The following is a 26,984-nucleotide window of genomic DNA, read 5'->3' on the forward strand; positions in this document are numbered from 1 at the left end:
GGCGGACCCTGCCATCTTTCTAGCTTCAAACAGTGATCTGGGGTCCTTATTTGGAAAAATAAAAATTATTATGGAAAAAGAAATTCTGACTTTGCAGTATTACCTCATTAATACTGTAAATATTAAAATTCTGAGTTTGAATTTCTTCTCCAAAACTACATAATGCCCCTTTAATGGTGACGTTGCAGCTTTGTTTTTTTTTGTCTATTAGATTTCTCTGCAACTGAATTAAATTATTTCTATGCTTTCCTTACTGCCATAACCACTGCATATGCATTAGGTCCCATTGCAATTATCAATATATAATAAATTGTTTATATAACTTCATTATCTTCCTGAACACACCTTAAAATCTAACTTGTTTTCATTGCTCTCACATTTCTTTCCATATTTTATTGAACCCTGCAGGCTGAACTGAAACATGAGGAGTCCTGGCAGGGCTTTTTTGGATCACTACTAATCCAAATCAATCCATGCCGTATGTGCTGCGGTTTCACCACATAACACAAACATTTGCTTTAAACAGAGATACCCTATTAGAAAACACCGACTTGATGTCGCTGACAAGGTCGTCCGAGGTAATGGCCTCTCACAAAATACCTCAAAAACCTTGCAGTCAAACAGCGAGGGTGGGCTCGTGTCCAGAGCTAAGAGACTGATCAAACTTTATGTGATCGGCATCACTGTTTGGATGCCAGTCGCCTCAGCCAGCACATGTTTGTGTTGGGAACATTTTCCACGCAGCCAAAAGAGTGGTGCCAAACAATCTGAGACAACTTTCAACACGATCTGTCGCAACCACAGTGCATTCCTGTGTGTTTCCATTTCAGTGTGTTCACTTGGAAAAACAAAAGGGTGTGTGTGATCGCTCTGAGAAAATAAGGTTGCTGAATGTAACGTGGCTTGTTTGATCACCATCTGCGTTAAAGAACATGCTTGTTGTGTGTGAAAAACATAGTCTGTTAATACATTTTTGCTCATCTGTGTGTTTGTATTGGGCCACTGTCTCTGACACAAAGCATCACTGTCATTTCTGGCGAGTATGCACATCATTGATTCCTGTTTACTTATGCACTATTTCATTTGGCTGTATTGAATCTTGCCTTAAGCATGAAACACATTTCCAACTGCGATAATCCAGACTGACTTTGTTGAGGATAAATAAAACAGCGTGCAGTTCACATTTTGCCTGAATGCGGCTGACAATTACTTATAAATATCACCGTACCAATTATGCAAAAATCAAGACGGAACGTGTAATTAATGCACTGGATGTTGCTTTGAGGATGATGTTTATTTGATGATGACAAAAACAAAGCTTTTTGGGAGCTATGGCAACGCCCCATGCTCTGATAGCCCTGAGTGATACACCAAACCAGCTCAAGTCCTGCCCCTTTCACGTGATTGGCCAGGCAAACAATTTGCAGCCCACTGTGTGTAGATGGGATAGGTACAGTCCTCAGTGAGAAGAGAGAAAAGGGTGGAAAAGTTTCGATCCTCCTGCTGCTATTCAGTAGAGAACAGTGTTGGAGGGTCACAACTTAGACGAGTCACTCCACTCAAAGTTCAGACTCAGCACTGGATCAGCTTTGGCACAGCCCAAAACATCAAAACTGACTGACTTTACAGGTGGCTTTTATCCCCTCTCTTGCCTGTTCATGGATGTAATCATGTGGCGGGTAAGTCAGAAGGTCATTCGTATCTCTGAAGTCTGTATTTTATGTTACTGAGTGAGCCTCTGTGTTTTTGCTACCAAAACATTGAGTCATCATATGCTTCCAAGCCTCGGGGCAGGGCTGTGTGTGCGAAAGGCTGAGGCTGTTTGGCCTCGTTGTGTTCACAGATTCCTTCATGTTCAGAACTGTGGATAATACATGAGAGATAAGATGACTAAGTGAGAAGGCCGAGGGGGTTTCTGTGATTAAAAAGCGTCAAAAGAGAGTGGGAGTTGCCAGAGAAGGTTTCCAATGTCAAAAGCAGCTATTCACTGTGAGCTTTCCTGAAATATGTGCATCTGAACTGGCTCTATGTGAAAGAATATAATACTAGTTGTAAGAGTGTAGGCTGTTCTTTTCACCATCTCTGAGTCACCATAAAAGTTTTTCACTCAGCCTTTCATCCACAATCTGGCAACCTCGTGACCTACAAAATACCATTACCAAAACAGTGATAAGATAAAAGAAACAGACTTTTCTCCCCTGGCAGTGCATCTGGACACAGTTTGCGACAGGCCCACGTGCATAACGCGCACAACAGTCACTTTTACATGAGGCTAATGAAGAGTGAAACTGGGACATCGCAGTTGGGTCTGTGGTCTCCCCTATTAATTAGTAACTTAGCTCGTTCCTGGGAGATGGAATGTTAGACATCTTCCCACCAGAGCGCGCCTGCCTTTGATCACCAGTGTGACAAACAGATATCAAGCTGTCACCATGGCAACACATGTGGCGGTCTTTATACAGGGAGACAGCACTGGTTGTCAGTGAGGGGTAAGGTGATAGGGACAGATTTGTGAATGGTATTATTCACCTATTATTATAATCTGGTTTATTTAGAGAATTGCCCTTAAGTCATTAAAGGGACACTATGCAGTTTTGGGGAAGAAACTCAAAATGTTTATATTTTCAATATTAATGAAGTACATACTGGATAAACAAGCTGTTCAGTAGTAAAACAGTATGAAATTGTGTTGTCCTTTAAGATTAGTTTGTTTATTTAGTGTGTGTTAGTCAATGAAGATCTTTCTCTTCTGATTAAAATGTCTTTCTCAAAACTACATAGTGCACCTTTAATGGCAATTTAGGAACTATATTGTGGTGCACCTTCTTCTGTAATGCCAGGGATGGTTAAGATCGGCGGAGTGATATGAACGATTGTGAGGCGTGCATCACCTTGGTCGGTGACGAAGTTACATTGAGGAAGTTGTCCTCGTGTTTTTCTTTCGCACAGCTCGAGAAAAATACAACATCCGTTGAATGACGTGGCTTATCTTTCACGTTAAAGCTGTAAAAATGTCTCCATGTAATTTTGGTGACATTTTTGAGTCGAGAAAGGTCTCCTCTCCCCTGAGTGATAAGGTAAGATACACGTTGTAGTTCATAAATCCGCCGCACGATGTCGCTCTTTGACCGTTTTCCCCAGCAACAAAAAAAACAACACTTTTGCTGTAGGGCGTCCACAAAATGCTAAAAACTCGCACGTTACGACGGATAACTACGTCTAAAAGTGTGCACACGTAGATGTGAACGAGATACTTACTTCCTCTTTAGTCTCGAGCTCAGTGAGACATCTCTTCTTCGAGCAGCCTCGTGCCTGGAAAGTCACATTCCGTAAAGTTCCTGTGGTTGTGGGACGGATATAGTTTTTTTTCTTTTTCCCGCCGATGCCACCTGCCAAGCCGCGGCGAGGAAATGAGACTTGGTACAACTTCAGCATGACCTGAAGCAGCACAGACAGAGACATGTGAGAAATAACTGACCTTTAAACCTCTGTTTCCATTCCTGAGTCTGTAAGAAGCTCATTAGCTCCAAACATTATGTACATTATTGATTCTCAGCGCCATTTCCTCATCTGGTGCTCCATTATAAAACATCCTGCTCACTCATGAAGGAAGCTGGAGCCACTTAATGGAGTCATCTTTTACTTTCATAACAGTTTTGTGTCCATGCAAAGAAAGAAAAAAGCTCATAACAGTCATACTTTTCCTGCATTTGACAGATGAGTTTTTAATTCAGTAGCCTCAGTGTTCAGCTGTGTAATTAAATCGTCCCCCTCAATAAATAACAGTAAGAAAGGGTGTTGGTGAGGGCCAGGCTCCATGCAGCTAATCTCAGTAAAGTGTGTGGCTGCAGAGCAGGTAGATTTGTCAGTCTAATCAGCTGGCTTGTGCTGCTCCAGCTGTAAATCACATTAGGCCTGAGTGGGCCGCTGCTGAGCTGGCTGCTTTAGGGAGCAGCAACAGGCCACACATTGGTCACAGCCACGCTGTGAAGACAGGATTACAGATAAATATGTTAGGTGTCTGCCCCAGGAAAGAAGACAAAGAGCAATCACACTCCCTCAGTGGCTCTGAATACATGGTTAAGAGCCATCATTAAAGGTGATAAAAGACCATAACAAAAAGGATTAGAAAGTGCTTGAGCAGGTAATTGTCGTCCTATCTGAGACATTGTAATTGTTTCATCTCTAAATGATCCATTACTTCATAATCAAATAAACCCTAAATGTTAAGTCAGTGCTCAAGTTCATCATTTGACAAAGCGCCACACAGTTAGGTGTGCATGAGTCACAGCTGTCATATCTGCTACATACGCACCTTAAGGGACAGTTCAACACAAAACGAAAAGGCATATTTTTCCTCTTACCTGTAGTCGGTGTGAGGGGCAGACTTTTGGAGATATTAACAGTACAGACAGCTGCCATCTCTTGAATTTAATAGAACTAGATTTGTGCCCAAAGTGCCAAAAGAATAGGCTACATTTGAGAAATCATTTCAGAAATCATGACCCGGTTACTCAAGATAATCCACAGACCTTATAGTGAGCAGTTTCATGTCAGAACTATTTTCTTTCTGTACCACTGCGCTGAAGAAAGTGTTCATCTACGTCTATCTAATGTAATTACAATGTCATATGGTGCACTGGGGCCCAAAAATACTTTTTTCCCATAAAACATTGTGAAAGAAGCTGCTGTAAAATGGGGGACAGTTTTTTTTTGAGCGTCACAAACCCTGCAAAATGACTTGTTCGACTGTCATAGGTTAAGCCATTTGATCCAATAAAATTGGGAAAGTCTAGAAGAGCCGCAAGATTAAATAGTTTATTTCTATTCGAGTTAGCCGGGCACTAAACTGGAATTTAGCTGGCTGAGTTGGTGGAAGTCGAAGTGTGGAAGTGTGCACGCTCTATGGGCCACACCATGCAGAAGATCTGGGTAATTTTGCCATTTTGGCCTCATGTGCCACTGAGTAGCATTCATAAGAATGAACATGGCTTCGCCTCCAACACTGTATCCAGACTTTAATGCATGCTTCCTTCTGCACAGTGATACAGTTGGCGGGTGTAGTTTGGTAGAAATGAAGTAGTTCCTACGTGACACTGCTCACAACAAGGTATGTAGATTATCTTGTGTAACCTAGTCATGATTTCCGGAAAGAGACAAATGTATTTTTTTGTTGCTTTGAGCACCGCAAGTTCCATTATATTCGAAAGAAGGCAGACATCTCTATGGATAGCACTACTAGCACTACAGGTAAGAGAACAAGTGTGTGTTTTTGAGTTTGGGGTGAACTTTCGCTTTAAGCAAATCTCCTGGGCATCACATAATCAGCAAAACTACAATGAAATATAACTAAATTTTTTACACGAAAGAAGGAAAATTACACAGATTTTTCCTCAAACTATTTGCCCATAACAGATAATATTTAGAGATAACATTGATTTTGTGATAGTTTTATTTAAGATACTAGATTGTGGTTATTTTTACTATGTAATAGCTTTTGTGATTTTCTTGTCTTAAACGCTGCATTACAGTTCAGAGCTTATCCGCAGTAACTCAACTATGATTCTCTTTTTCATCATATCAAATCTTTGGGGGATTTTAACATTTCTTTTGTAGCTTCCCAATGCAAAATGTCACAGCATCACCCAAAATAGCCCTGAAGGTAATAAGTCTTTACCTACACAAAGCCTTGCATGTAAAATGTAGCATTTCATGGACTTACATGCTATTCATGAGGAAAGCAGCCCTACACTGATCATATATGTGTGTAAATGTGGCAGCGCAAACGGAAAGGGGGAGGAATAAGCAGAAGTTTGATCTTGTGGTACTAAATTCCATCCCAGATGGGGGACGCTATGGGAAACCTGGGGAATGCCAGTCACATTCCCCCGTGCATCTCCCAAGCAGTGTAGCTCACACCCACCGCTTTGTCTGAACTTTAGCTCGTCTTTAATATTTACAGTGTGTATCCGTCGCTCATAGAGGATAGTCACTCTGGGGACCCCTTTGAATGACAGGAGAATTCGAATGGAGCACGGCGGGGGTGTGTCTGGAAATAGAGGCACATGGTAAGCAGATGTTACCTCGGTGATTCCCACATAAGGGCCAACTGGGACAGACTTGGATGTGACAGATGATGTTTCGTAGTGTCTGTCTTCATTTGTGGTCTTGTCTGTCAGAGAGAATGCTTAGTGTCTTTTTTATTTTTGCTATCAGGTGGTTGAATGAGGATTTTAGAGGACGGTTTAACTTTATTTTACTGTCTCTGAAGCTATATGGTTTTCTGAATTGTGGCCCTGATGAGGCACTTTACACATCACAAGCCTCTGGGGACACACGCGGTGATGTAATTGTCGTCACCTTGTTTTTTCGGATGCTGTGGGAATCGCAGACCTCGGTCCCTTGTTACAGATGAGTCCTGCTGCCTCTCAGGCGGCCTTTCAGCTGTGTTTGTGTCTTCAGCTTCTCTCTTTGAATCCCCAATGGCATAGCCAAGAAAAAGTCCCAATCCTCAGCATTGTGCTGCTAGAAAGCAGAAGGGACGGTCACACAAGAAGGAAACCTGAAACTCATCCTGATGCTTTGAATTTGTGAATGGGCAGCAGTGCTGAGAGGACACTGACTTGCCTGTGAGGACGTGGTCTGTGGCTGTACACAATCCTGTGCCTCAGTCTCTCTCTCTCTCTCCACCCCCCCCTCTCTCACACACACACACACACACTCATGAACACACACACTCTCTCTCTCTCTTGCGCTGTTGTCTGCTCTCTCTCTCTTCTTCCAGTACTGGCCAGCGCTCCAGCTGTAGGTGGAGCTGGCTTTCCTGGAATTGTCGGGCAACTTTTCCTGTTGTGCTTGCTACCTCTTGCTCAATCTCTTTGCTTAATGACAGCTCCATTGCAGGATTACTAGGGCTGCGAAGACTTGTGCCATCTGGATGCCACATCTCGACAGCATGCTTGGGTTTTATGGCTGGTGCACTTGTTGTCATAAATATGTTTTCATGATTTAGGTCAGAAGTTTTCCTTCAGCAGAAATGTCTCGGCAGTGCAAAGTGGGGCGAAATCCATCGGTGGGTAAAGTAAAACTGTGTATGAATGGGAGAGCTTTCAGGAGTGCATAATGTACTCGGGGCTGTGATGCAGTTTGCGGTGGCTCTTTGCCACAGTGTTGTTTTACAAGGTTTCTGTAACTTCGGGGTATTTTATACCAAAGGCGATGACATCAGAGGATTAGCGTCTTTGCATTGTGTTTTGTCATACAAGGCTCTTTTATTCATTTTGTATTTAGGACAGCCCGGTCGAAGTAATGACTCGACCTATTTGGCAAGACCTGTGCGAGTACAGTGGTTTGGCTAGATTGGCTAAAAGTGATGTGTGTTAAGATAAAAACATGACAAACAACTGGATACAATACTGGACAATTTAGTAGTTTCATGTGCCACAGGTTGGTTACTCTTGTGAGATGAGTTGAGTTTTTGGCTACTTATATATGCATGAATTAGTTAATAATAAGTTTAGACACTTTGAGAAAGTCAGAAATTTTAAAGAGAATATGTCAATGAATGATAAAACACAATCTTAAAACAATGTCTGCGCAAAAAGCCTTGATGTTTCTGTTTAAGACTGCGGGTTTGCATAGCGAAGAGGTTGTCTTTGATAACTTTTAGACACCTGCTTTCGTCGCTTTGTCTGTAAAGAACAAAATAGCAAAGAAACAAAGGCCCACAGATGCATCACAGCCGTCACCAGAGACAAGTGCAACAATCGCCTCTTGTCTTATACAGTACAGTGGGATGGCTCAATGTCTGTGAAGATTTGAATAGAATGGAAAGAACAAACCCAGGTCTGTAGCTCCGAGGTAATTGCTGTATCCTCACAACTTCAAAAGGCTACTTGTGTGCCCGACTGTCCTGATAATGAGCTTTTGCCTTCTTCACACATAATGAGTGGAGGTAGGGAGTTCACATAAGAGCGACGCTGTGAGCACAGTGTGTCCACTCGCAGCTGGGGTGTCTGACTGGCCGGGAACAAAGGCTTAGTGTCTGTGATAGTGTGGAGCCCCAGCCATCAGCAAGCAGGCCAATAGACTTCTGCTTGGCTGAGCTGTCAGTCCTTGCTGGCCTGCTGGCCGGCGGACTACAGTAAAGAGAGGAACACATGGGGACAGGCTAGACTATTCCTGAGCCAAATTAAAATGAGACCTTTCTGCATTCTCTGAGTTGTAAGTTCAGCCAAATGGACCAAACAGAAGTCCGATATGTGTGAAATATGCAGACATGTTGGTTTATGTACATATATGAAAGTAATATTTATATTCATGTTTTGAGATTCAGTTTGAAATGGAAATCAAATGAAACTCAAGATAGGATATATATTTTAGTTTTTATTATCATAAACACTTTATTTACTTTTTCCCACGTAAACTTCATGTCCAAACCTGGAAAGGGGGATGCAACTAACAATTATTTCATTATTTTTCCATAATTAATCGATTAATCGTTCGTTTAATTGAAAATAAAGCTTCAACTAATGATTATTTTCACTGTTGATTTAATTGCTGATTATTTCCTTGATTAATCACTGCATTATTTGGTCCTGAAAATTGTGAAAAATCAGCGTTTCCCAAAGCTCGAGATGACATCCTAAAATCTCTTGTTTTGTCCACAACCCAAAGATATTCGGTTTACTGTCATAAAGGAGTAAAGAAACCACAAAATATTCACATTTAATGAGCTGTAATCAGAAATAATTTGACTTTTTTTCCTTAAAAATTAAACAACTGATTAATCCATGATTAAAATAGTTGGCTGATAATTTAACAGTTGATAACTAATCAATTATTCATTGCAGCTCTGTATTAAATGTCAGGGGGAAAAAAAGACGCCTGTTACAATTTCCTAAAGCCAAAAGTGATGTCTTTAAATACCTTATTCTGTGTATTATCACGTAAAGCTGAAGTAAAGCTGAAAATCCTCACAACTGCCAAGCTGAAGCTGGAATGTTTGGTATTTTTTGCACTAAAAATAACTTCAGAGAATATCCTATCATTCTGAGTTGCAGATACAGCCCTCTCCTTTTTCAAAGCCGTCACCAATTTCTAACTCATTTCTGTCTCTTTGCAGATAGCTGATCAGCTTCCCTGGATTTCGCTGACGACCCCACTTTGTTTTGCCTGAAGATGGAAACACTGGAGTCGGAGCTGACCTGCCCAATCTGTCTGGAGCTCTTTGAGGACCCGCTGCTCTTGCCCTGCGCTCACAGCCTTTGTTTCAACTGTGCCCATCGTATTCTGGTGTCACACTGCACACCCAGCGAGCCAATTCAGTCCATCAGCGCCTTTCAGTGCCCCACCTGTCGCTATGTCATCACCCTCAACCAGAGGGGCTTAGAGGGACTCAAACGCAACGTTACATTACAGAACATCATTGACCGCTACCAGAAGGCTTCTCTAAGTGGACCTAACTCTCCTAACGAGACCCGGCGTGAGCGAGCCGTGTCCGACAGCGCAGCCATGACTTCTCCTGGCGACCGGGTGCAGTGTCAGTTCTGTGAGCAGGACCCTCCACAGGACGCTGTGAAGACCTGCGTCACCTGCGAGGTGTCATACTGCGACGAATGTCTCAAGGCCACCCACCCCAACAAGAAGCCTTTCACGGGCCACCGTCTAATCGAGCCCTTGCTGGATTCCCATCTGCGTGGGCTCATGTGTCTGGAGCATGAGGATGAGAAGGTCAACATGTACTGTGTGACAGATGAACAGTTGATCTGTGCATTGTGTAAGCTTGTTGGCCGACACCGGGACCACCAAGTAGCAGCCCTCAGTGACCGATATGACAAACTCAAGGTAAGAAATGATGTATAGTTAGAGGAATGCTTGGAGAGTTATGATGCACCAAAGAAAAACTGTCACTTCTGATTTTAGCCTACAGAATTTAAAGCTTATTTCTACTTTTGTTCAAAACCTCTTTTCAGCCTGTACAGCATCAAAGTATCATAGTACACAAGCTTTTGATACAGATTAGATTTCAATTTTGTACAAAAACAAAAATGAGCTTGTGAGCCGCTTGATTTCAGTGATATAAAATCATCAGCATATTTTAAAACTTTGTGATCGATTATGTTAAAGAAATTTCAATTTATTGGAAACCGATAGCCTCTTGGTTGGTAAAATACACAGATCAAATGTTTTATTTTTCCAAGTTAGCAAAGACCAATGTTGAAAACATGCAGATAATGTTAGCAGGCTTCTAGATTATGGCGGTTAAAATGACCAACAATGGTCAACAGTGAACTAGGTGACTTCGGCGCTCTAAACATTTTATGCATTTCAAATCACTCATTAACCTCATAGTTTTGAACCAGAACCTACAGTATTGAATCAAGTAGTACTGTAGATACCCCTGTTAACTATAGTATGTCTAGCTTCTTGCCCCAGCAGCTGGTGATCACAGATTTAAACTCAATCTTTGAGTTGTGCTTATCTATTACTTTCGCTGCTTGTAAATGCCGAAAGCTAAACTTAATGAGATTTGTAACTAATAGCGTTGAACAGTTAATTGTAATGGCAACAAAATGGCAATATAGCTGTTGCAATATCGTAATAGCAGGAGCTGCGGATTTTAAAAGAATTTTTTTATTGAAAGTAAAGTGTGTCACAACATACTTTTATAAATGAAGCATATTCTCATAGACTCAAGGGAACAGGTTAGAGATTCTTCAATAAAATGTTTTCCCTCACAATACCAATTTAGATACCTGAACTTTGATGGCTGATATGAGTACCATTCTTATACCAGTACATAAAAAATGAATATATATTAGGCTATGTTTTTTAACAGATGTATACTACTAACCCTGTGTTAATGTTATATTAGGGATGTGCTTAAAGCTACCCATGTTACACAAGTATGAACCACAAAACATTTCTGGAGCTTCACAACAAAACAGTGTTGCAGCATTCTCCTAAACTACTGAAGTAGATGGGAAGATGTGGAAAGCTCATCGAGTGTAATCCAAGTCTCTGGAAGCCCCAAGATCCCAAATTGATTTGAAAAGATGTTATTTACACCCTTTTTTATGCCGAAATCTTCACTGTAGCTGCAGAGTTGAAAGTGTTAGCACACACCCTGTCTGAAGTGGTTTCACAAGCTCGACTGCACATTTAGGGTGTAAATATTGTACTTTTTAAAAATCATATTGGGAGACTATTGGGACTTCCGGAGACTTGGATTACATCTGATGAGCTGTATGGAGCCATTTTATGTTTTTTTCCGTTGTTTTTGTAGTCTCCATCTCAGTTGTTTAGGAGCTGCAACGCTGCTTTACTGTGAAGCTCCAGAAATGTCTGGTGGACTACTTCACCTCACTTTCCATCGGCATGGGTAGTTAGTATGGGTAGTTAATGACTTCCTTAAAGGAAATCTAGAGTGACACTTCACACACACTATACTGTAAACTCTCTTAAATAAACAATATAAAACACTTACCTATACTCTGCTACCTCTAAAATGACTTCCTTTTACAATAATGTGTGTGTCTGCTGATATTCTATATATTTCTTATTGTCAGCAAATCCCACGAAAAGACCTGTGAGTCTGTGAAGCCAAATCTCGATATAGCGTATTCCTCCTTGCCATAGACCTTCATTGTTTTCCAAAAACACATCAATGAGACGCACCGTTGCACTTGGCGACATGTTCCCTCATTGCTATGAACACGGGCACTGTTATGTATTTTGAGTCAGTCCCACATAAACTGTAAATACTCGCTGAAAAGTCCCAGACTAAGACACCATTTACATCTGTTTGAGAAACAACACAGTGCCCAGTTGTTTAAAGAAGGTATCTTGAAAGTATATTTATCATGACTTGTTGTTAAGGATGTTCAGTATGGGCTCGGTGCTTGATTTTGGTCTCAATACTGGATTTGTTTACAATGAAAAATGTAGAAAACTGACAGCTGTATCCTTGAAACCAAATGAATCATAAGCTTTACACAAATAATCTAAATGGATTGAGGAAGAGGCTGTCTCCCTCTCCCGCTTAAATAGAATGACACCCAATGCAAGAGACTGCTTTCACTATTTTAGGTTAAGTGGAACTGCTCACTTTTAGCAGATGGGCTCTTATCAATAAGGCATGAGAGGAAGCTGTTAGCTGGAGCATCTAAAAAGGTGGCTCTGTATTCTTTCCTTTTATAAACATGAATCAGCTTCTATCATCAGAGTGAGATTTTGGCTTAGCGAGGTCACAGTGTCGGTTTCTATCTCGTCTCAGGCAACCTCACGGGATCATTTTATAGTCCACGTCAAGACAATTGTGGAGCTTTATTGTGAAGCCTCTGACGCGGAAATAGCAAGTTAGCTTTGACCTACTGTGTGAAACTACATTTAGGAAAAGTAAGTTATCTCAAATCATCACTATTTAAGCTTAGGAACATGTCTTTATTGTTTGAGCTTGAGTTCACCCTCGAGTGTATCCTGAGAATAGCCTTGCATCCACTGCATGAAATAGAAATGAAGCCCTGCTTTGTTGTTCACCAACACTGACAGTGTCCATGCATGACTCACAAAGGGAGGGTTTACTGTATCACAGGTAACACTGGAAACCCTTTTGTGCCCAATCCACTCTTTCACAATGCTTAGTCACAGCAAACGTGGATGCAAGCAGTTTTGCAAAGATGGCTCCGAGGACCAGTCTTAACTTGTCTCCTTTGTTTGATCATGCTGTCATTGTGCAGAAACCTTCTGGCCGCTTTCTCTGTGTGGGGCGTGATCGTTCACACCAGGAGGCCGACCAGGTGATCAGCATCATTTCTTTGATTCCACATTAAGGGAGAGATTTAGTTATGGAAAAAAACCTAAACCTCTCTAGGGTTCCAGGGATTTATCCTTTGAAAAACAACAGACAGAGAGTGAAATATTTTCAGCAACAGGTCAGCCACATGGTAATGAGACATGTAGTAAATTATAGTATTCAGTTTTGTCTGTGCAGTAGTATTGTACTGTTCTTTCTCTTTTAATAAGCACAATCTCAGAATCGACAGCAGAGTGTTGGGCTTGAGATGAAGCGAGTCCTTTATCTTCTTAAAGACTTACTCACTATGATCTGTTTTCTCTTTTGATATCATTTTACAATGGGAAACATCCTACCAATACATGTTTTTGTTGACCTCATATTGCATACACGTAGATGCATTGTTAGAACTGACATAGGAAACAGCAATTCCCATCTTAGAGAGAAGATTGTTTTTTTTCTCCTGGCACGCAGGAAAGGACCCAGGTGGCGTGCAGCTGAGCTTGTTCATAGTTGCCGTTTTTTCCAAACACATGTTTACAGTCATAGTGCCTCCCATTTCTCAGAAATTCCCACACAAAGGGATATTGTGACATTGTAATGGCTGAGTGTGTGTGGATGTGTGCACAAACATGTATAATGCAGTAATTTCTTCAGTCTGGCATTGTGTGACCTGATCCTGCTCTGGCATTGTATCTGTTAGTATCTATCCATCATTTATCTCAATTTATTCTCTTTTATGGTCAGAGGAGTGGCCGGAGCATATCCCAACATGCAGTGGAGGCAAGGGAGAATAACTATTTGCCCATTGCATGCTCAGGAAAAACCTCAGGTTGCCAGTCTGTTGCAGGGCTTATATGTAAACAGACAAAAACACTCACAGGCCATTTCAAGTTTGAACTGAATTTGAGTCAAATGGCTCAAAGCTGTGGGAAGAAACTCGTGTAAACACAGAAAGAACATGCACATTTCCCAACAAAAGACACCAGGAGTGAGTAAAAAAAAGTAAAAAATAGATAGTCATGTCAAATAAAAAACATCCTTGCTTGAAAACAATTTAAAAAATACTGTATTGATGTACTGTATCATGTGTAGGTAGACATGGGCTCCAGGGTGCTACTATTTTGGTGTGACTTAACTTTTTTATTAGGTGCTCCTTTGAACAAACCTTGCTTATCTTCTTCCTGGAGACTTCACTACATTTAAATATGATTAAATTAGTGTGGCGGTGCAGTGGTTAGTGCTGTTGCCCCACAGCAAGAACGACCATGTTTCAAGACCTGGCTGGGGCAGGGCCTTTCTGTGTAGAGTTTGCATGTTCTCCCCATGTCTGCTTGGGTTCTCTCCAGGTATTCTGGCTTCCTCCCACAATCCAAAGACATGCAAAAAAGTAATGTTAATTGGTTACTAAATTGTCCGTAGGCGTGAATGGTTGTTTGTCCCTATATGTCAGCCCTGTCATTAATTGGCGACTTATCCAGGGTGTCGCCCAATGTTAGCTGGGATCGGCCCGAGCCCTCCCATGACCCTGAAAAGGATAAGCGGTTTCAGATAATGGATAAATTAAATATCTGCCAAACCTCCATATTTTACGTTGAGTTTGATTTATTCATTTGAGTTTGTCATACACTTTGAAACTTTATTTGTAAACAATTGAGGTCATCACAATTTCTTAAGTGCGCTGTGATGTAAATAATTTAAATAATGTGGTAAGAAATTAAATCAAATCGATTATTGGGTGCAGCTAAATGATGTGCTAGTGCACCTAAATGAAAAGGTTAGCATGCACCAGTACAATCACTGTAAAAAGTTAGTCTGAAACCCTGTGGACTTAATAGTGGCACCTCTAAGAGCCCAAATTTTCAAAGCAGTAAAGTGTTCAACAGTAATAACCAGGCACCAGTTAATAGTTGGTAGATCCAAGTAATATCAGACTATAATTTACATCACAGTGTAATAATGGGTAAACACATTTAAAGATAGCAACAAGGTAAAAATATTTAATAATTGTCTATATTTTGGAAACAATATGGTAATCTGCTACTAACTATAATATGGTTATACCAGTGCAGTATTAGAGTCTACCACCAGAGTAATACCTTCAAAATCACATGGAAATTCTTGTCAAAACAAAATTGGTAATTACCATATTATAATGCTCAAACCAGGTTCATGGGTAATACTGGACAGATTATATGTTGAATGCCGTGACTTAACACCTTGAAACACTTAATTATAATAATCCTGAGTCAGAGCTGCAACATGGTATTGCTAAATTATTACCTCTTTATTATTCACTATTACCATGTTATTATCAAACTGTAATGTAAAGTGCTACCAGAAGTCCAGAAGTGCTAACAGGCGCCTGGTGTACAGTACATCATGTTTGAAATGCAGCAAACACCCTTGGACCTGCACCTTTGTCCTGCAGGATCAGCACATCCTCAACTATGAAGGTTCCTCTTCATCTGCTATAATTTACCTATTATGAAAATGTACTAGTCAGTAGACCTGCTGTACAGTGTATGGCTAACCTGTTTAACAGAATCCAGCCTCTGCATTGTTTCCTTGGAAGGCTAAATTTGTAAAACAGGTTTGAAACCTGCGTTCACTCCCACACTGACTGATGAGTCTTTTAATAGATCTTTTCACAGCCGACATTTTGACTTGTCATAGCAGGTAGCTACTGTATTACGGTATAATTTAAACTACATACTATATTTTGTGAGACTGGTCAAGGTTTGTTTCAGTTAGTTAAACAAACCTTATTTGAAATTATGATCAGATGAGAGTACACAGTAGGGCTGCAGCTAGTGATTATTTTCATTGGTCGATTTTGTTTTCCAGTTAATTGATTGGTTCTTTGGTCTCTAAAATGTCAGAAAATGGCAAAAAAAACAGATAGTAGATAACAGAGTATATTTGCACAGTAGAAAAGCCCTCCGACAAAGTAAAAAATCCCAGACCTGTAATAGGGCCGGTGGTTCACAGGATGAAGTGACAAACTCTGACAATGGATCCGATTTCTAATGTTGACACAGGATAAAACTCCGAGACCTGACAGTGACCTGTCAGGACTGCGAGAGGAAGGAAGGCAGACTGGCCAAAGCAAAGGTGTGGGACCAGAAGCATTCACGTACAAAAGGAAGCTGCTATTCTTTCCTCTCATCAAGTTTAAATGATTCTGGGAAAGAGATTTCCATTAGAGAGAGCTGCCTGAACACATGAGGGGTATTAATGCTACAGGAGAAGCCACATTTTAGGCTGATTTAGAAGTACAGCACACAGAAAGGTCAGCAGATATATTTGGCTATATCAGTTTGATTAATGTGTTAATGTTTCATGCATCCATTTTAAAAGTTTTGTACTCACCTTTGCCGTACCTGCAGCCCAGAATCTGAAACGGCTTTCATCACTTTCCTTCTTCATATAAATAAATAATACCTGTGAGAGTGGTGAAATAAAGCCTTGGCTATTTTAGTACACAGTGACGCACCTACCTTATGAAATCATAATGTGAAACATCCAACCTGAAAGAGGTCTACCGACAATTTGCTAAAAGCCTTGCATCTTACAGGCCTTTTGTTTTCCGTTTGTTCTCTTCTTCTGACTATTTTCAGTAGTTTATTTTTGATCAGGTGAATTCAGGCATGATGCTCACAGTTATATTTCTGGTATTTGTGAAACTCTTTTTGAAGGGGCGAATTTGTGCTTTCAATGTATGGAGAAGAATTGAATATTAGATCCGCCTTGGATTATTTACCATTCAACTCCAGCTTCCACTTCTCTGTCCACAGTCTCTGTCCAACAAACATGATAAACAACATGATGTAAAATATAGAAGAAAACACAAATAAAAACATGTAAAAGTACACACATTCACAATGTTGACCTCTCAAACATTATTTATATCTATTTTTCTGAAACCAAATGTTATAATTCAAGGGTTTCAAGGCTGTGTCAGTATTGTTTTTTTACCATAATAGTACAGATCCATCGTACGAAGGCGTATTAGGTCCGTTGCAGGTAAAAACAATAGCAGGGGGTGCTATGCAGAGAAAAAACTCAGACTTTCCGAGATTTAGGTTGTACAAATTTATGAGAAAAATTCTTTGAAATTGAAGTGGTAAATTTCTGAGAAAAAAAACGATTATATTCTCAGAGATTATAAAGTCACAAATTAGTGAGAAAAAAAGTTTTGTCGTTATCAACGAACCACATCACTTCACTTTGCAAGATTGGATCAACCGCCTCACACCATAGACCCTGCCGCTTGCCATGTACTATACCTGCAGTGGATGACCTAATTAAATCATGTTTTGCAATCGGATTTAGCAATAAGGAAATAAGAGTGATTTTCCATTCACATAATGTCCATTGTTAAGCATTTTTTCGTTTTTATCTGATTCAGTGAAAAACATAGGCTTCCTATAGCGTCATACAAGACGAATAATTAAGAATTTGTCATAGCTGGGTGCAAGCGTACAATCAATTTACACCTCTGTTTTCAATTTTATCACCACAATACTTTTGTTTGAATTTAAGTAATGGATAGCATGCTTAAATCTAATTACACATTAATCTTTTATTTAAGGAGAGTTAACACTTACTATCAGAAGATATTTTGTACTACCACAGTACACCGTCATCATGCTATCCAATTACAGTAAGAGATTAAGTTTGAAACATAAGCCTTTGATCTGAGTCAGTGATTAACACAGCCGGGGTTTACTTGTCCAAATCACTGGCAGATGCTCTGCTAAGCTCCGTGGCCTCAGCAGGCAGTATGATGGGATCTCTGGCACACTGGGAGACTCGAGGCTCCACACTCATCAGAGCCCAAAAATGTGGCCAGTCATATCCAGAGGCAGCCTTGTGTGTCCTCTCGTGTGCCCATTACACCCGGGCCAGATATGCTCCTTAGGTTCCCATTCAACTCACTCCCCTCCAAGATTTATTCAGCTGTTTACAGTGGGATGCGGGGGGTCAGTGTGCAACGAAATAACTCATTTTCAATTTCGCTTTGCAGCAAGCCTTGGATTCCAACCTAGGCAGTCTAATCAAGAGGACCAGTGATTTGGAAAGTCTGATGGGCAAACTTATCCAAACCTGCCAACATGTGGAGGTGAGGTTGTTTATCTGTTCCCTTTCAGGTGCGGGCTCCTCGCATCTCTGGCATTTCATGGGCAACAACTCATTAAATTATTAACACAGTGATGAATTACTGTATCTGTGAGTTGCTTTTCATCATGTCAACAAGATTAAGTGCTCATTAGTCTATAGATCAATCATGTCTGTAATATGCATACAGTTTGCTGTAAAATCTAGTAGTGTAGACCAGATATGAATGCATGGACTTGGAAATAAACCTATAAAGTAGAATGTAATAAAGCATGTTCATGGTATTTTGTTGCATTTATAATATATAGCAGGGGTTTTTTAAGACTATGGGCTTCGCATCAGTCAAAGCTTGGGAAAAGGCGCCCTCTCACCCCCCCTTTGTTTTCATTACTAGTTTTGCTCAATTCCCACGATTCCTATAGGATCATAATTATGTCATTGATCCTATAGACACTTAACTGTTCAGCCAAAACTGTCTAATAGAGCTGTTTTAAATAACCAGACTATACCAAATACATAAAAAAAAATGTCCTTGAGCAGGGTGACATGGTCTAACAATAATACTGCAGTATTTTTAGGCTATCCACCTATTCCTAGCCCCCAATTTAAATCACTTAACTGGAAGCAGCATTTTCCATGGTAACAGGACGCTAATCTTCATTCTAAGAGAGAGTATCAGTATCAGGTACTATTCATTCATTCATGAAGATCTAGGTCAGACACTTTATCGAGTGAATACTTCTAACATTAAAGGAATAGTTCACTCTAGAACGAAATTCAGTCATTATCGACTCACCCTCATGCTGATGAGAAGTCCGGTGTAGTTTCTTATTCCTCAAAGTGCAGCTGGAGACCCGCGGGGGTACCCTCCGGCAGCAAAAATCCGTATAACGAGCGTCAATGTGACCGAGACGAAAAGGTCCATAAAACTACACAAAAACTTTGTAATATTCCTCCATACTGCTTGTCCGCTGCAATCCAAGTGTCCTGAAGTGGCGACATCCAGAGTTTACTCGAAACGACGTCATTTAGTACATTTTTCTAGCCTAAACAGTCACTATGCTATATCTGCCTGGAGGCACGCTCCCATGTACACGCGAGTCTCCTTCACAGCGGTTTGCACTACGGAAGCCGCGCCAGACAAGATCAACGAGACTCGCGATAGATACACACCGGTATTTACATCCTGCACGTGGGAGCGTGCCTCCAGGTAAACATAGTATAGTGACTGTTTAGGCTGTAAAAATGTACTAAATGACGTCGTTTCGAGTAAACTCTGGATGTCGCCACTTCAGGACACTTGGATTGCAGCGGACGAGCAGTATGGAGGAATATTACAAAGTTTTTGTGTAGTTTTATGGACCTTTTCGTCTCGGGCACATTGACGCTCGTTATGTGGATTATTGCTGCCGGAGGGTACCCCTGCGGGTCTCCAGCTGCACTTTGAGGAATAAGAAACTACACCGGACTTCTCATCAGCATGAGGGTGAGTCGATAATGACTGAATTTCATTCTAGAGTGGACTATTCCTTTAACATTGCTTAGCCCACTTAACTAACACTTCTAAAGCCTTGAATGTGTTACAGGTGCATCAGTTATTATCATACTGTGTTACTTACGCTAGATCCACCAAGCATCAGAAATATCACCAATTATCATTTCCCCAGTAACCTCCCCTGTGACATATCCAGTGACCTCCGCTCATGGACATAAACACCAGGACTGGTTGATAAAATCAGACATTACAATATTTTTTACCAAATACCTCAGTATTGATCTCCTGAAAATATTGTATGGATAAATACAATACAATGTTTTGTATTTGGTTCATTATCTCATTTCATTATGCATTTATAAATGGTCCTTGCTTGACATTTTAAAAAAGTCAGCAAGCAGTCTTGTTTTGGTACATTTGAGAGTTACTGTCTTAAAGATGACTCATGACTGTGTGCCACAGGTTTATTAGATTTGTCGTGATCATGCATGTGTTTGGGATGAGAAGACAAACTGTAAACAAGGTCAACTGTCTGCCGAACATGAGAAGGCAGAATTATCCTCTAATGTGGTTTTCCTGTCACATGGGGTTTATATCAAATTAACTGTGCTCACAGTAATGTATTTAAAAAAATATAATTCAATCAAATGTGCCTGCAGTTGTGCAGCAAAAAAAAAAAAAAAAAAAGCAGATGAATTACAAAACACTGTTATCGGCTTTCTCTTATCTATATTTCTGTCCTGTCTAGGTAAATGCGTCGCGACAGGAAAACAAGCTGCTCGAGGAGTGTGACCTGCTGATTAATATCATACAGCAGCGGAGGCAAATCATAGCGACCAAGATAAAGGAGGGAAAGGTACTGTTTGTCACCTTTTGTTACCTTGATAACCTTTGTTTGTTTGTTTATCACCTTGTGCGTGTTGATAACCTTCCCACCCCACACAGCCGACAAGCCAGCTTACAACTCAACAAAGCATGCTGCTCTTATGAGAATACAGTGGCAACAAATCTTTGTTGTTGTTAAGTAAAAGCCTTATGTCTTCAAAATGTTACTCTAAAAGGTGAAGCTTTCTAACTTCTTACAGAATTGATAATACATTTTTCTTCCTCCAGATAAAAAGTTTCATCCATAAGCAATAAATCATAAGCTTACTCAGTCAGGGTTTCTCTGTTACAGCCTCCCTCCCTGGGTACCTGCCATTACTGAAGTCATGTCACTAACTTGATTTCTCTTCTCCACTTGTTCTTCTGTTACACAACATTTTAGCATGCCCCAGATCAGACCCGGTTTGTGCCTCTCATGTATTAATGTTACATTTGAGTCACTGAGCTCAGCATTCGATTTCCTAAAAATAAAAGCTCAGTGATCTCTGAAAAACCTTGTTCATTCAACATCACTTATTGCTGCTCTGAAGGTATTTCCAGAATCCTCAAAGATGCTTCTGATGATTAGGATGAAGAAATAAGGATAAAAAAATATGTTTAACCCATTTCCGAACTTGCGATTCTTTTCATTGTTCTAAAACTTCCCTTTACCCACTCAATTATTATATCCACATCACTGTTGATTATTTATCAAGAATCTAATTGAGTTAATATTTTATAAAAGTACCAACAATCTTCCCTACAATATTGTCCCAATATCAATATTAAGGTATTTGGTCAAAAATATTGTGATTTTTGATTTTGTCACCTAATCCTAACATTTATCAAGTGCTTTTGAGGAGATTTCAATATCATATAGCCTAACGATAGCCTAAAATATATATTATTTTAAGGCCATATAGCCTAGCCCTATTAGAAAACATTACAAAACATTATCTTGTGTAAAATGTAGATCTGTTGGATTGCATCATAATTGCATCATGAGACATGTTTGCTGTTTCTTATTCGGTTCACTCTCAGTCTGGTCACCTAAATGATGATGTCTTTGGAGCTACTGACTAATCTTGGAACACGTATCCATAATTACCATCAAAGCCACATAGTCTGGCTTTAAGAACTCAACTACAAAACCTTTTTCTTTTAAACTTTATAAATGTTTGAGTTTTTCTGACAGATTGTTTCGTTTCTTAAACCCCAATGGCTGTCATTTTTAGTTGACACACAGAGGGGAGCGTGTCATTCTTTGAACTCACATAAAATATCCCAAATTAAGGCTTGCAAAGTCTTAGTTGACAGTGATGAATTTCTAAATCTACTGCATTCTAATCAGAAATGTTTACTCATTTAATCTATCTTTAATAGTAAACACGTTGCTTAGCCTAGAAGCTGTTTGCACCAAAATCCTCACCAGCCTGCAGAGTTTATTGTTACTGTGCTTGTTTTTAGTATTTTTGGCCCTGTGTCCATACATTTGATGTGCATATGCTGTGCCCCTTGAATCGTTTCCCTTCCTTTTCCCCTGTTAGGTGCCATTAGAGAGGCAATGGCATGCCGTGTCAGAGTAAGATCAGCCTTGCTTCCTGTGATAGCCTCTCTGGAGGAGCACTCTTTCCTTCCTCGCCCTGTGCCTCCTGTCAGGTTCTGAGGTTGCTTCCAGCCACTAAGCCAACGAGGCACATAGGAGGGTCTGGTTACTATGGCAGTGTTATGAGGGATGTTTCATAAATACACCCTCAATGCCAGTATAGCTCTTAGAACAGGTTGAAGCTGGCAGTCTTGTGGGTATTAGACAACTAAAAAATCCAATTGTCAAAGGTTTAAATCAGATTTTCTTCAGCAGGATTTTGTAATTGGCAAGATCACATCAAATCTAGCATCTGGCAGGTTGGTGCTTTGTACAGTAGGTAGTGCATTTGTGGGTTATTTATCAAGCTTTTCATTTATGAACATGCATTTTCTTTCTCGTGCCCAGGCTATACGGCTAAGGAAACTAGCCCAGCAGATAGCCAGCTGCAAACAGTGCATCGAGCGGTCCTCCTCCCTCATCACTCAGGCCGACATAGCTCTCAAAGAGACAGACCAGACTCGTTTCCTTCAAACAGCTAAAAACATCTGTGAGAGGTGAGGGAGAAACTGTGAACAAACAACTGATATGGTGTATAAAACTGTCACCATCTAATCATGCACTTCTTCATTACAGAGTGTCAATGGCGACAGCATCCTCTCAAATCCTGTTACCAGAAATTAACTTGAACGACACCTTTGATACTTTTGCTCTGGATTTCACAAGAGAGAAGAAAATGTTAGAAAGCTTGGATTACCTCACAGGTGAGTGGTGGTCTTACAAGTTAAGCACACCATATTGCATTGTGTTAATCTCTCTGTGTATACTGCCAGATGCAGGCCAGTAGCCAGAATAAAATGTTGGCATTGTACGTTTCTGCAAACCACAGATAGATTAAATTTGTATGTTTTAGTGGTTTTATATCAACATTTCTAGAATATTTATCATATTACGTTCAGATTACATGTATATGAGCTGACTTCCTCATTAGCAGGAGAACAGGATGGTGGTAGCCTGACAGCTAGACGAGACAGCTGGTTGAGACCACTGTTTGCTTCCTGTTTCAACTGAAAAACCTGCATATTTTTAGCAAGACGTTGAGACATTTTCCAGTCTTCTTTGTGGCAACCAATCCTGGTATTTTGAGGGTGCAGTGTGTAGGATTTAGGGGGATTTAGGAGGATCTAGAGTGGGTCCTTTTGTAGTCCACTATGTTGCTTCACCAGCCAGAATGGACAAACCAAACAATGGCTCTAGAGACGTCCTTCAGCATTTTTCGTGTTTTTATTACCTCCACCAAGGAGGTTATGTTTTCGCACGTGTCGGTTTGTTTGTTTCTCGGTTGTTTTGTGAGCAGGATTACACAAAAACTACTGGATGGATTTCCAAGAAACTTGGATGGAGGATGGGTCTCGGCCCAGAATAGACCCCCTCAACTTCTGGTGTGGATCTGGATAAAGGGATGGATCAAGGATTTTTTTTGTTATTTATTTTTTAACTAAAAACATAGGGTGTATTTAAGAGGCTGGTATCTATGAGTGAGTACAATTTGATGGGCATTCAAATAAAAATCCAGATCTAGTGGATTTAAATATGTTTTATTTGAAATTGAAGTAGGCTTGCTTGAATTAAAGGGGACTGTTGGGCCTTGGTGGATGTATGCTGAGAGTATTCTAGTTGGCCAGTGTGGGGGAGGGTGAGGTGAGGGGTATTTCATTGGTTGCAATCTGCAGCCTCACTGTTAGATGCCACTAAATCCCACACACACCTTTAAGCCAAAATAGTATATTTCCCTAATCCCAACCAATTCCTTTTATGGCCTAAACCTAACCAGACGTCAAGCAAAGCGTTGCAAGAAGTTTCAACCTGTCAGCAGTTTGCAGAAATGTACAAGGTCAACATTTTATTCTGGGGGTTAGGTTCGCCAGATGACATTTGATCATTTTTTTACATGCACTCTTTAATTCTTTTCAAGCAAACAACGCATTTGAAATTGTCCTCACCTTATCCTTCGATAATACATTCATATAATTTAAAGGCTTCGGCATTGATATAATATATTTCAACTATGTGCTTGTCAGCAAGTGGCGGAAAACACAAAAGCTCACAAACAGTTGAGCTTTATTTTCCACTAAATGAAACAGGTTTGATTGTTTATGCTCAGGCGCCCGTTGTGCAGCGTGAGTTTATCTCGGCATGGGGGCTGTAGCTGTAATAGCAGGAGGAATTGTAACCCTGCTTAATTACACTCTTCAGGATAAAAACAACACAAATGGATGGGGCTTTATACCACCACTGGTCTGAGCAACACATTGTGTTTTTTGTTGTTTAGTTTGTTATTTAATGTTGTTTGCTTTCATTACTGTCTGAGAACCGCATCTGTCTTTTGTTTTGGGATTGCAGCACCAAATCCACCAGCAATCCGTGAGGAATTATGCACAGCTTCATACGACACGATCACAGTTCACTGGACATCAGACGACGAATTCTCTGTTGTATCATATGAACTTCAGTACGCTATCTTCACCAGCCAATCTAACGTTGTCAGTAAGTCTATACGCAGCTCTCTAGTGGGAGTACGGCATTATGTTTGGGGTGGGGAAACATGACAATGATGCAGGGATTTGAAAGGGTTTTCAATGGAGGACTTTAAATTGCTTTGGGGCTATGTTACAATATCCAAACATAATAGCTGCAGCAGAGGGGAGCTCTGTCCTGGCTCTTATGGGTAATGAGATGTTAGCAAAATACACTGCAGTGTCTAGGAAGGGATATGGGGAAAAAATAACATCTCAGTCGGAGCGGATTTACATCCAGATGCACATCATAAGCTCGATATTATCTTGGGGTTGGAATGAGCAGCAGGCTGTTTGAATTGATTGCTCTAACAAGGTCACAACATGCTCGATCAAGCAATTTATTCTCATCTGCCTCAGTGCTCAAGCACACTTGTGCAGACTTATTAAATGAGTCAAAATAGCAGCTATAGATTGAAACACTGCATACAATTATGCTGTATTGTGTCTCTTCTTGGCTTCAAATGCTAAGTGAGCATTTGTGACTCAACATGATGTTCTTTGTCGGTGATACTCTGTCTGTCTGGGCTGCAGGTTTGTGTAACTCTGCTGACAGCTGGATGATTGTACCAAACATCAAGCAGAATCACTACACTGTGCACGGGCTCCAATGTGGCACCAAGTACATTTTCATTGTGAAGGCCATAAACCAGGCAGGAAATCGCAGCAGTGAACCAGGGAAACTCAAGACTAACAGTATGTCAACTTTAGCAACTGCACAGAATTTATTCTAAAAATATAATCCAAGAATATTGTCATGCATATTAGAAAACAGCGATATTCTTTTATATTTCTCTTTCTTTAAGGTCAGCCATTCAAGTTGGACCCAAAGTCAGCTCACCGGAAGCTCAGGGTGTCCCATGACAATCTGACAGTAGAGAGGGACGAGACGTCTTCCAAGAAGAGCCACAGTCAGGACCGCTTCTCTAGCCACAGCAGCTACGGTGTCACAGGGAACGTCTACATCGACAGCGGCCGCCATTACTGGGAAGCTCTTATAGGCGGAAGCACATGGTAAATATAAGTTTTCAGCATGGCCCTTAGGATGGCAGTATATGTTTAGTGTTCGGTCTGTTACTTTGGTCCAGAGTGAAATATCTCAATGGATGTGGTATTATTATAGTGTTGGATAGATTGCCATGAAATTGTGTACATGGCAAGAATCTGCACACTGTATTTTGCTCCCACAATGTTTTTGTTTATTTTTATTTATTTATTTAGTTTTTACTGTTGGTGTGCAACATTTTGATCAGTTAGATCTTCTTCAGTCAACTAAAGAAGAACAGTACTCAGTGTTTTGGTGTTTTTTTTTTTTTGTTTTTGTGCATTATTTATGCCTAGTTGCTTGTTTGGCTCGTAAGAATCAACACCATTGAATATGAGAGTTACAATGCTAGAGATCTGTTGGTATTTATGAAATCTAATTGTTTTTATTCTTCATTGGGCTTGCAGGTTTGCAGTGGGCATTGCATACAAGTCAGCACCAAAACATGAGTGGGTCGGCAAAAACTCTGGGTCCTGGGTGCTATCTCGATGCAACAACTCGTGGGTGGTGCGTCACAACAGTAAGGAGATGCCCATTGAGCCATCACCCCACCTGCGCCGTCTCGGAATACTGTTGGACTACGACTCTGGATATCTGTCTTTCTACGATGCTGTCGGCTCTCAGCACTTGTATACGTTTGACATTGCCTTTGCTCAGCCAGTCTGCCCTGTGTTTAACGTGTGGAACAGGTGTTTAACAGTCCTCACTGGGCTGCCCATCCCTGATCACTTAGAGGGAACGGACTACCACAACTGACCAGACCTGGATCAATGGACTTTCTTTGTTGACCCAAAAAGAGACCAGACTGCACCTTTACTGTGATGCACACATACTGTTGTCAAAATGAAACAGTAACTGAACAACATGCAATAAATGGCCCAGGTGGTATTTCTGATCAGGCTTAGGATGAAATTAATTGGATTTATTGAAGAAATTATTTACAAGCATCTGTTGATGTTTTTCTTTGCTTTGCACATTTATGTACATTACACTGCTGGATGGTTTTAAGGGTTTGCTTTCAGTTTGAGATATTTTCATATAGGCTTCATATTTTGTTTTTACTTCTAAATTCATATTTCAGGCTTTGCCAGTCATGCTAGGGTCATGGTAAAACTTTAAGTGACAAGCGGACTCTCTGACTTTAATGTTTCTGGAAGGTTGTATTAAAAGGTTATTTTAAATGTTTTGGAAGATTTTTTAAAATCATAGCACTTTGAGACATTGTCACTATAAATGTACTTTTAAGCCACTTGTACCATAATGCAAATGTTTCCTGGACATTGTTTTGTAAAGGAAAAGCACTTGAATAGATCCAATAACAATAGTTAACAACAGTTTCACTTCAGTCAGTTCAGCAATGTTCAAATATTTATTATCTGTAAATGCTTGAGTATAGTTCAGCATTATGGGATTATTCATCTCCTCATTGTAGCAAGAGCTCAGCACAATTTTCACATTTAAGTTTAACTCTGACAAGATGTAATAAAAATGACATCTTTTGA

The 26,984-nt window shown here is 40.3% G+C and overlaps 1 protein-coding gene across 4 annotated transcripts; it reads left to right on the plus strand.

The window, feature by feature from the left end:
• Window positions 1-1,619: 1,619 nt before the first annotated feature.
• On the plus strand, window positions 1,620-26,984 carry mid1 (midline 1). 4 transcript variants are annotated; one of them, XM_073473048.1, is made up of 11 exons: window positions 2,893-3,077; window positions 9,125-9,846; window positions 12,741-12,800; window positions 17,826-17,921; window positions 20,161-20,268; window positions 22,270-22,418; window positions 22,498-22,625; window positions 24,265-24,408; window positions 24,972-25,133; window positions 25,244-25,451; window positions 25,890-26,984. In XM_073473048.1, exons 2-11 carry the CDS (start codon window positions 9,181-9,183, stop codon window positions 26,236-26,238), a joined length of 2,070 nt encoding a protein of 689 aa, XP_073329149.1. In that variant the 5' UTR covers window positions 2,893-3,077; window positions 9,125-9,180; the 3' UTR covers window positions 26,239-26,984. The 4 variants fall into 4 exon arrangements, with proteins under 4 accessions (XP_073329148.1, XP_073329149.1, XP_073329145.1 ...); XM_073473047.1 differs by lacking the exons at window positions 2,893-3,077; window positions 12,741-12,800 and adding an exon at window positions 1,620-1,679; XM_073473044.1 differs by lacking the exon at window positions 12,741-12,800.

Source organism: Pagrus major, chromosome 9 (assembly GCF_040436345.1).
Source record: "Pagrus major chromosome 9, Pma_NU_1.0".
NCBI classification, from domain to species: domain Eukaryota; kingdom Metazoa; phylum Chordata; class Actinopteri; order Spariformes; family Sparidae; genus Pagrus; species Pagrus major.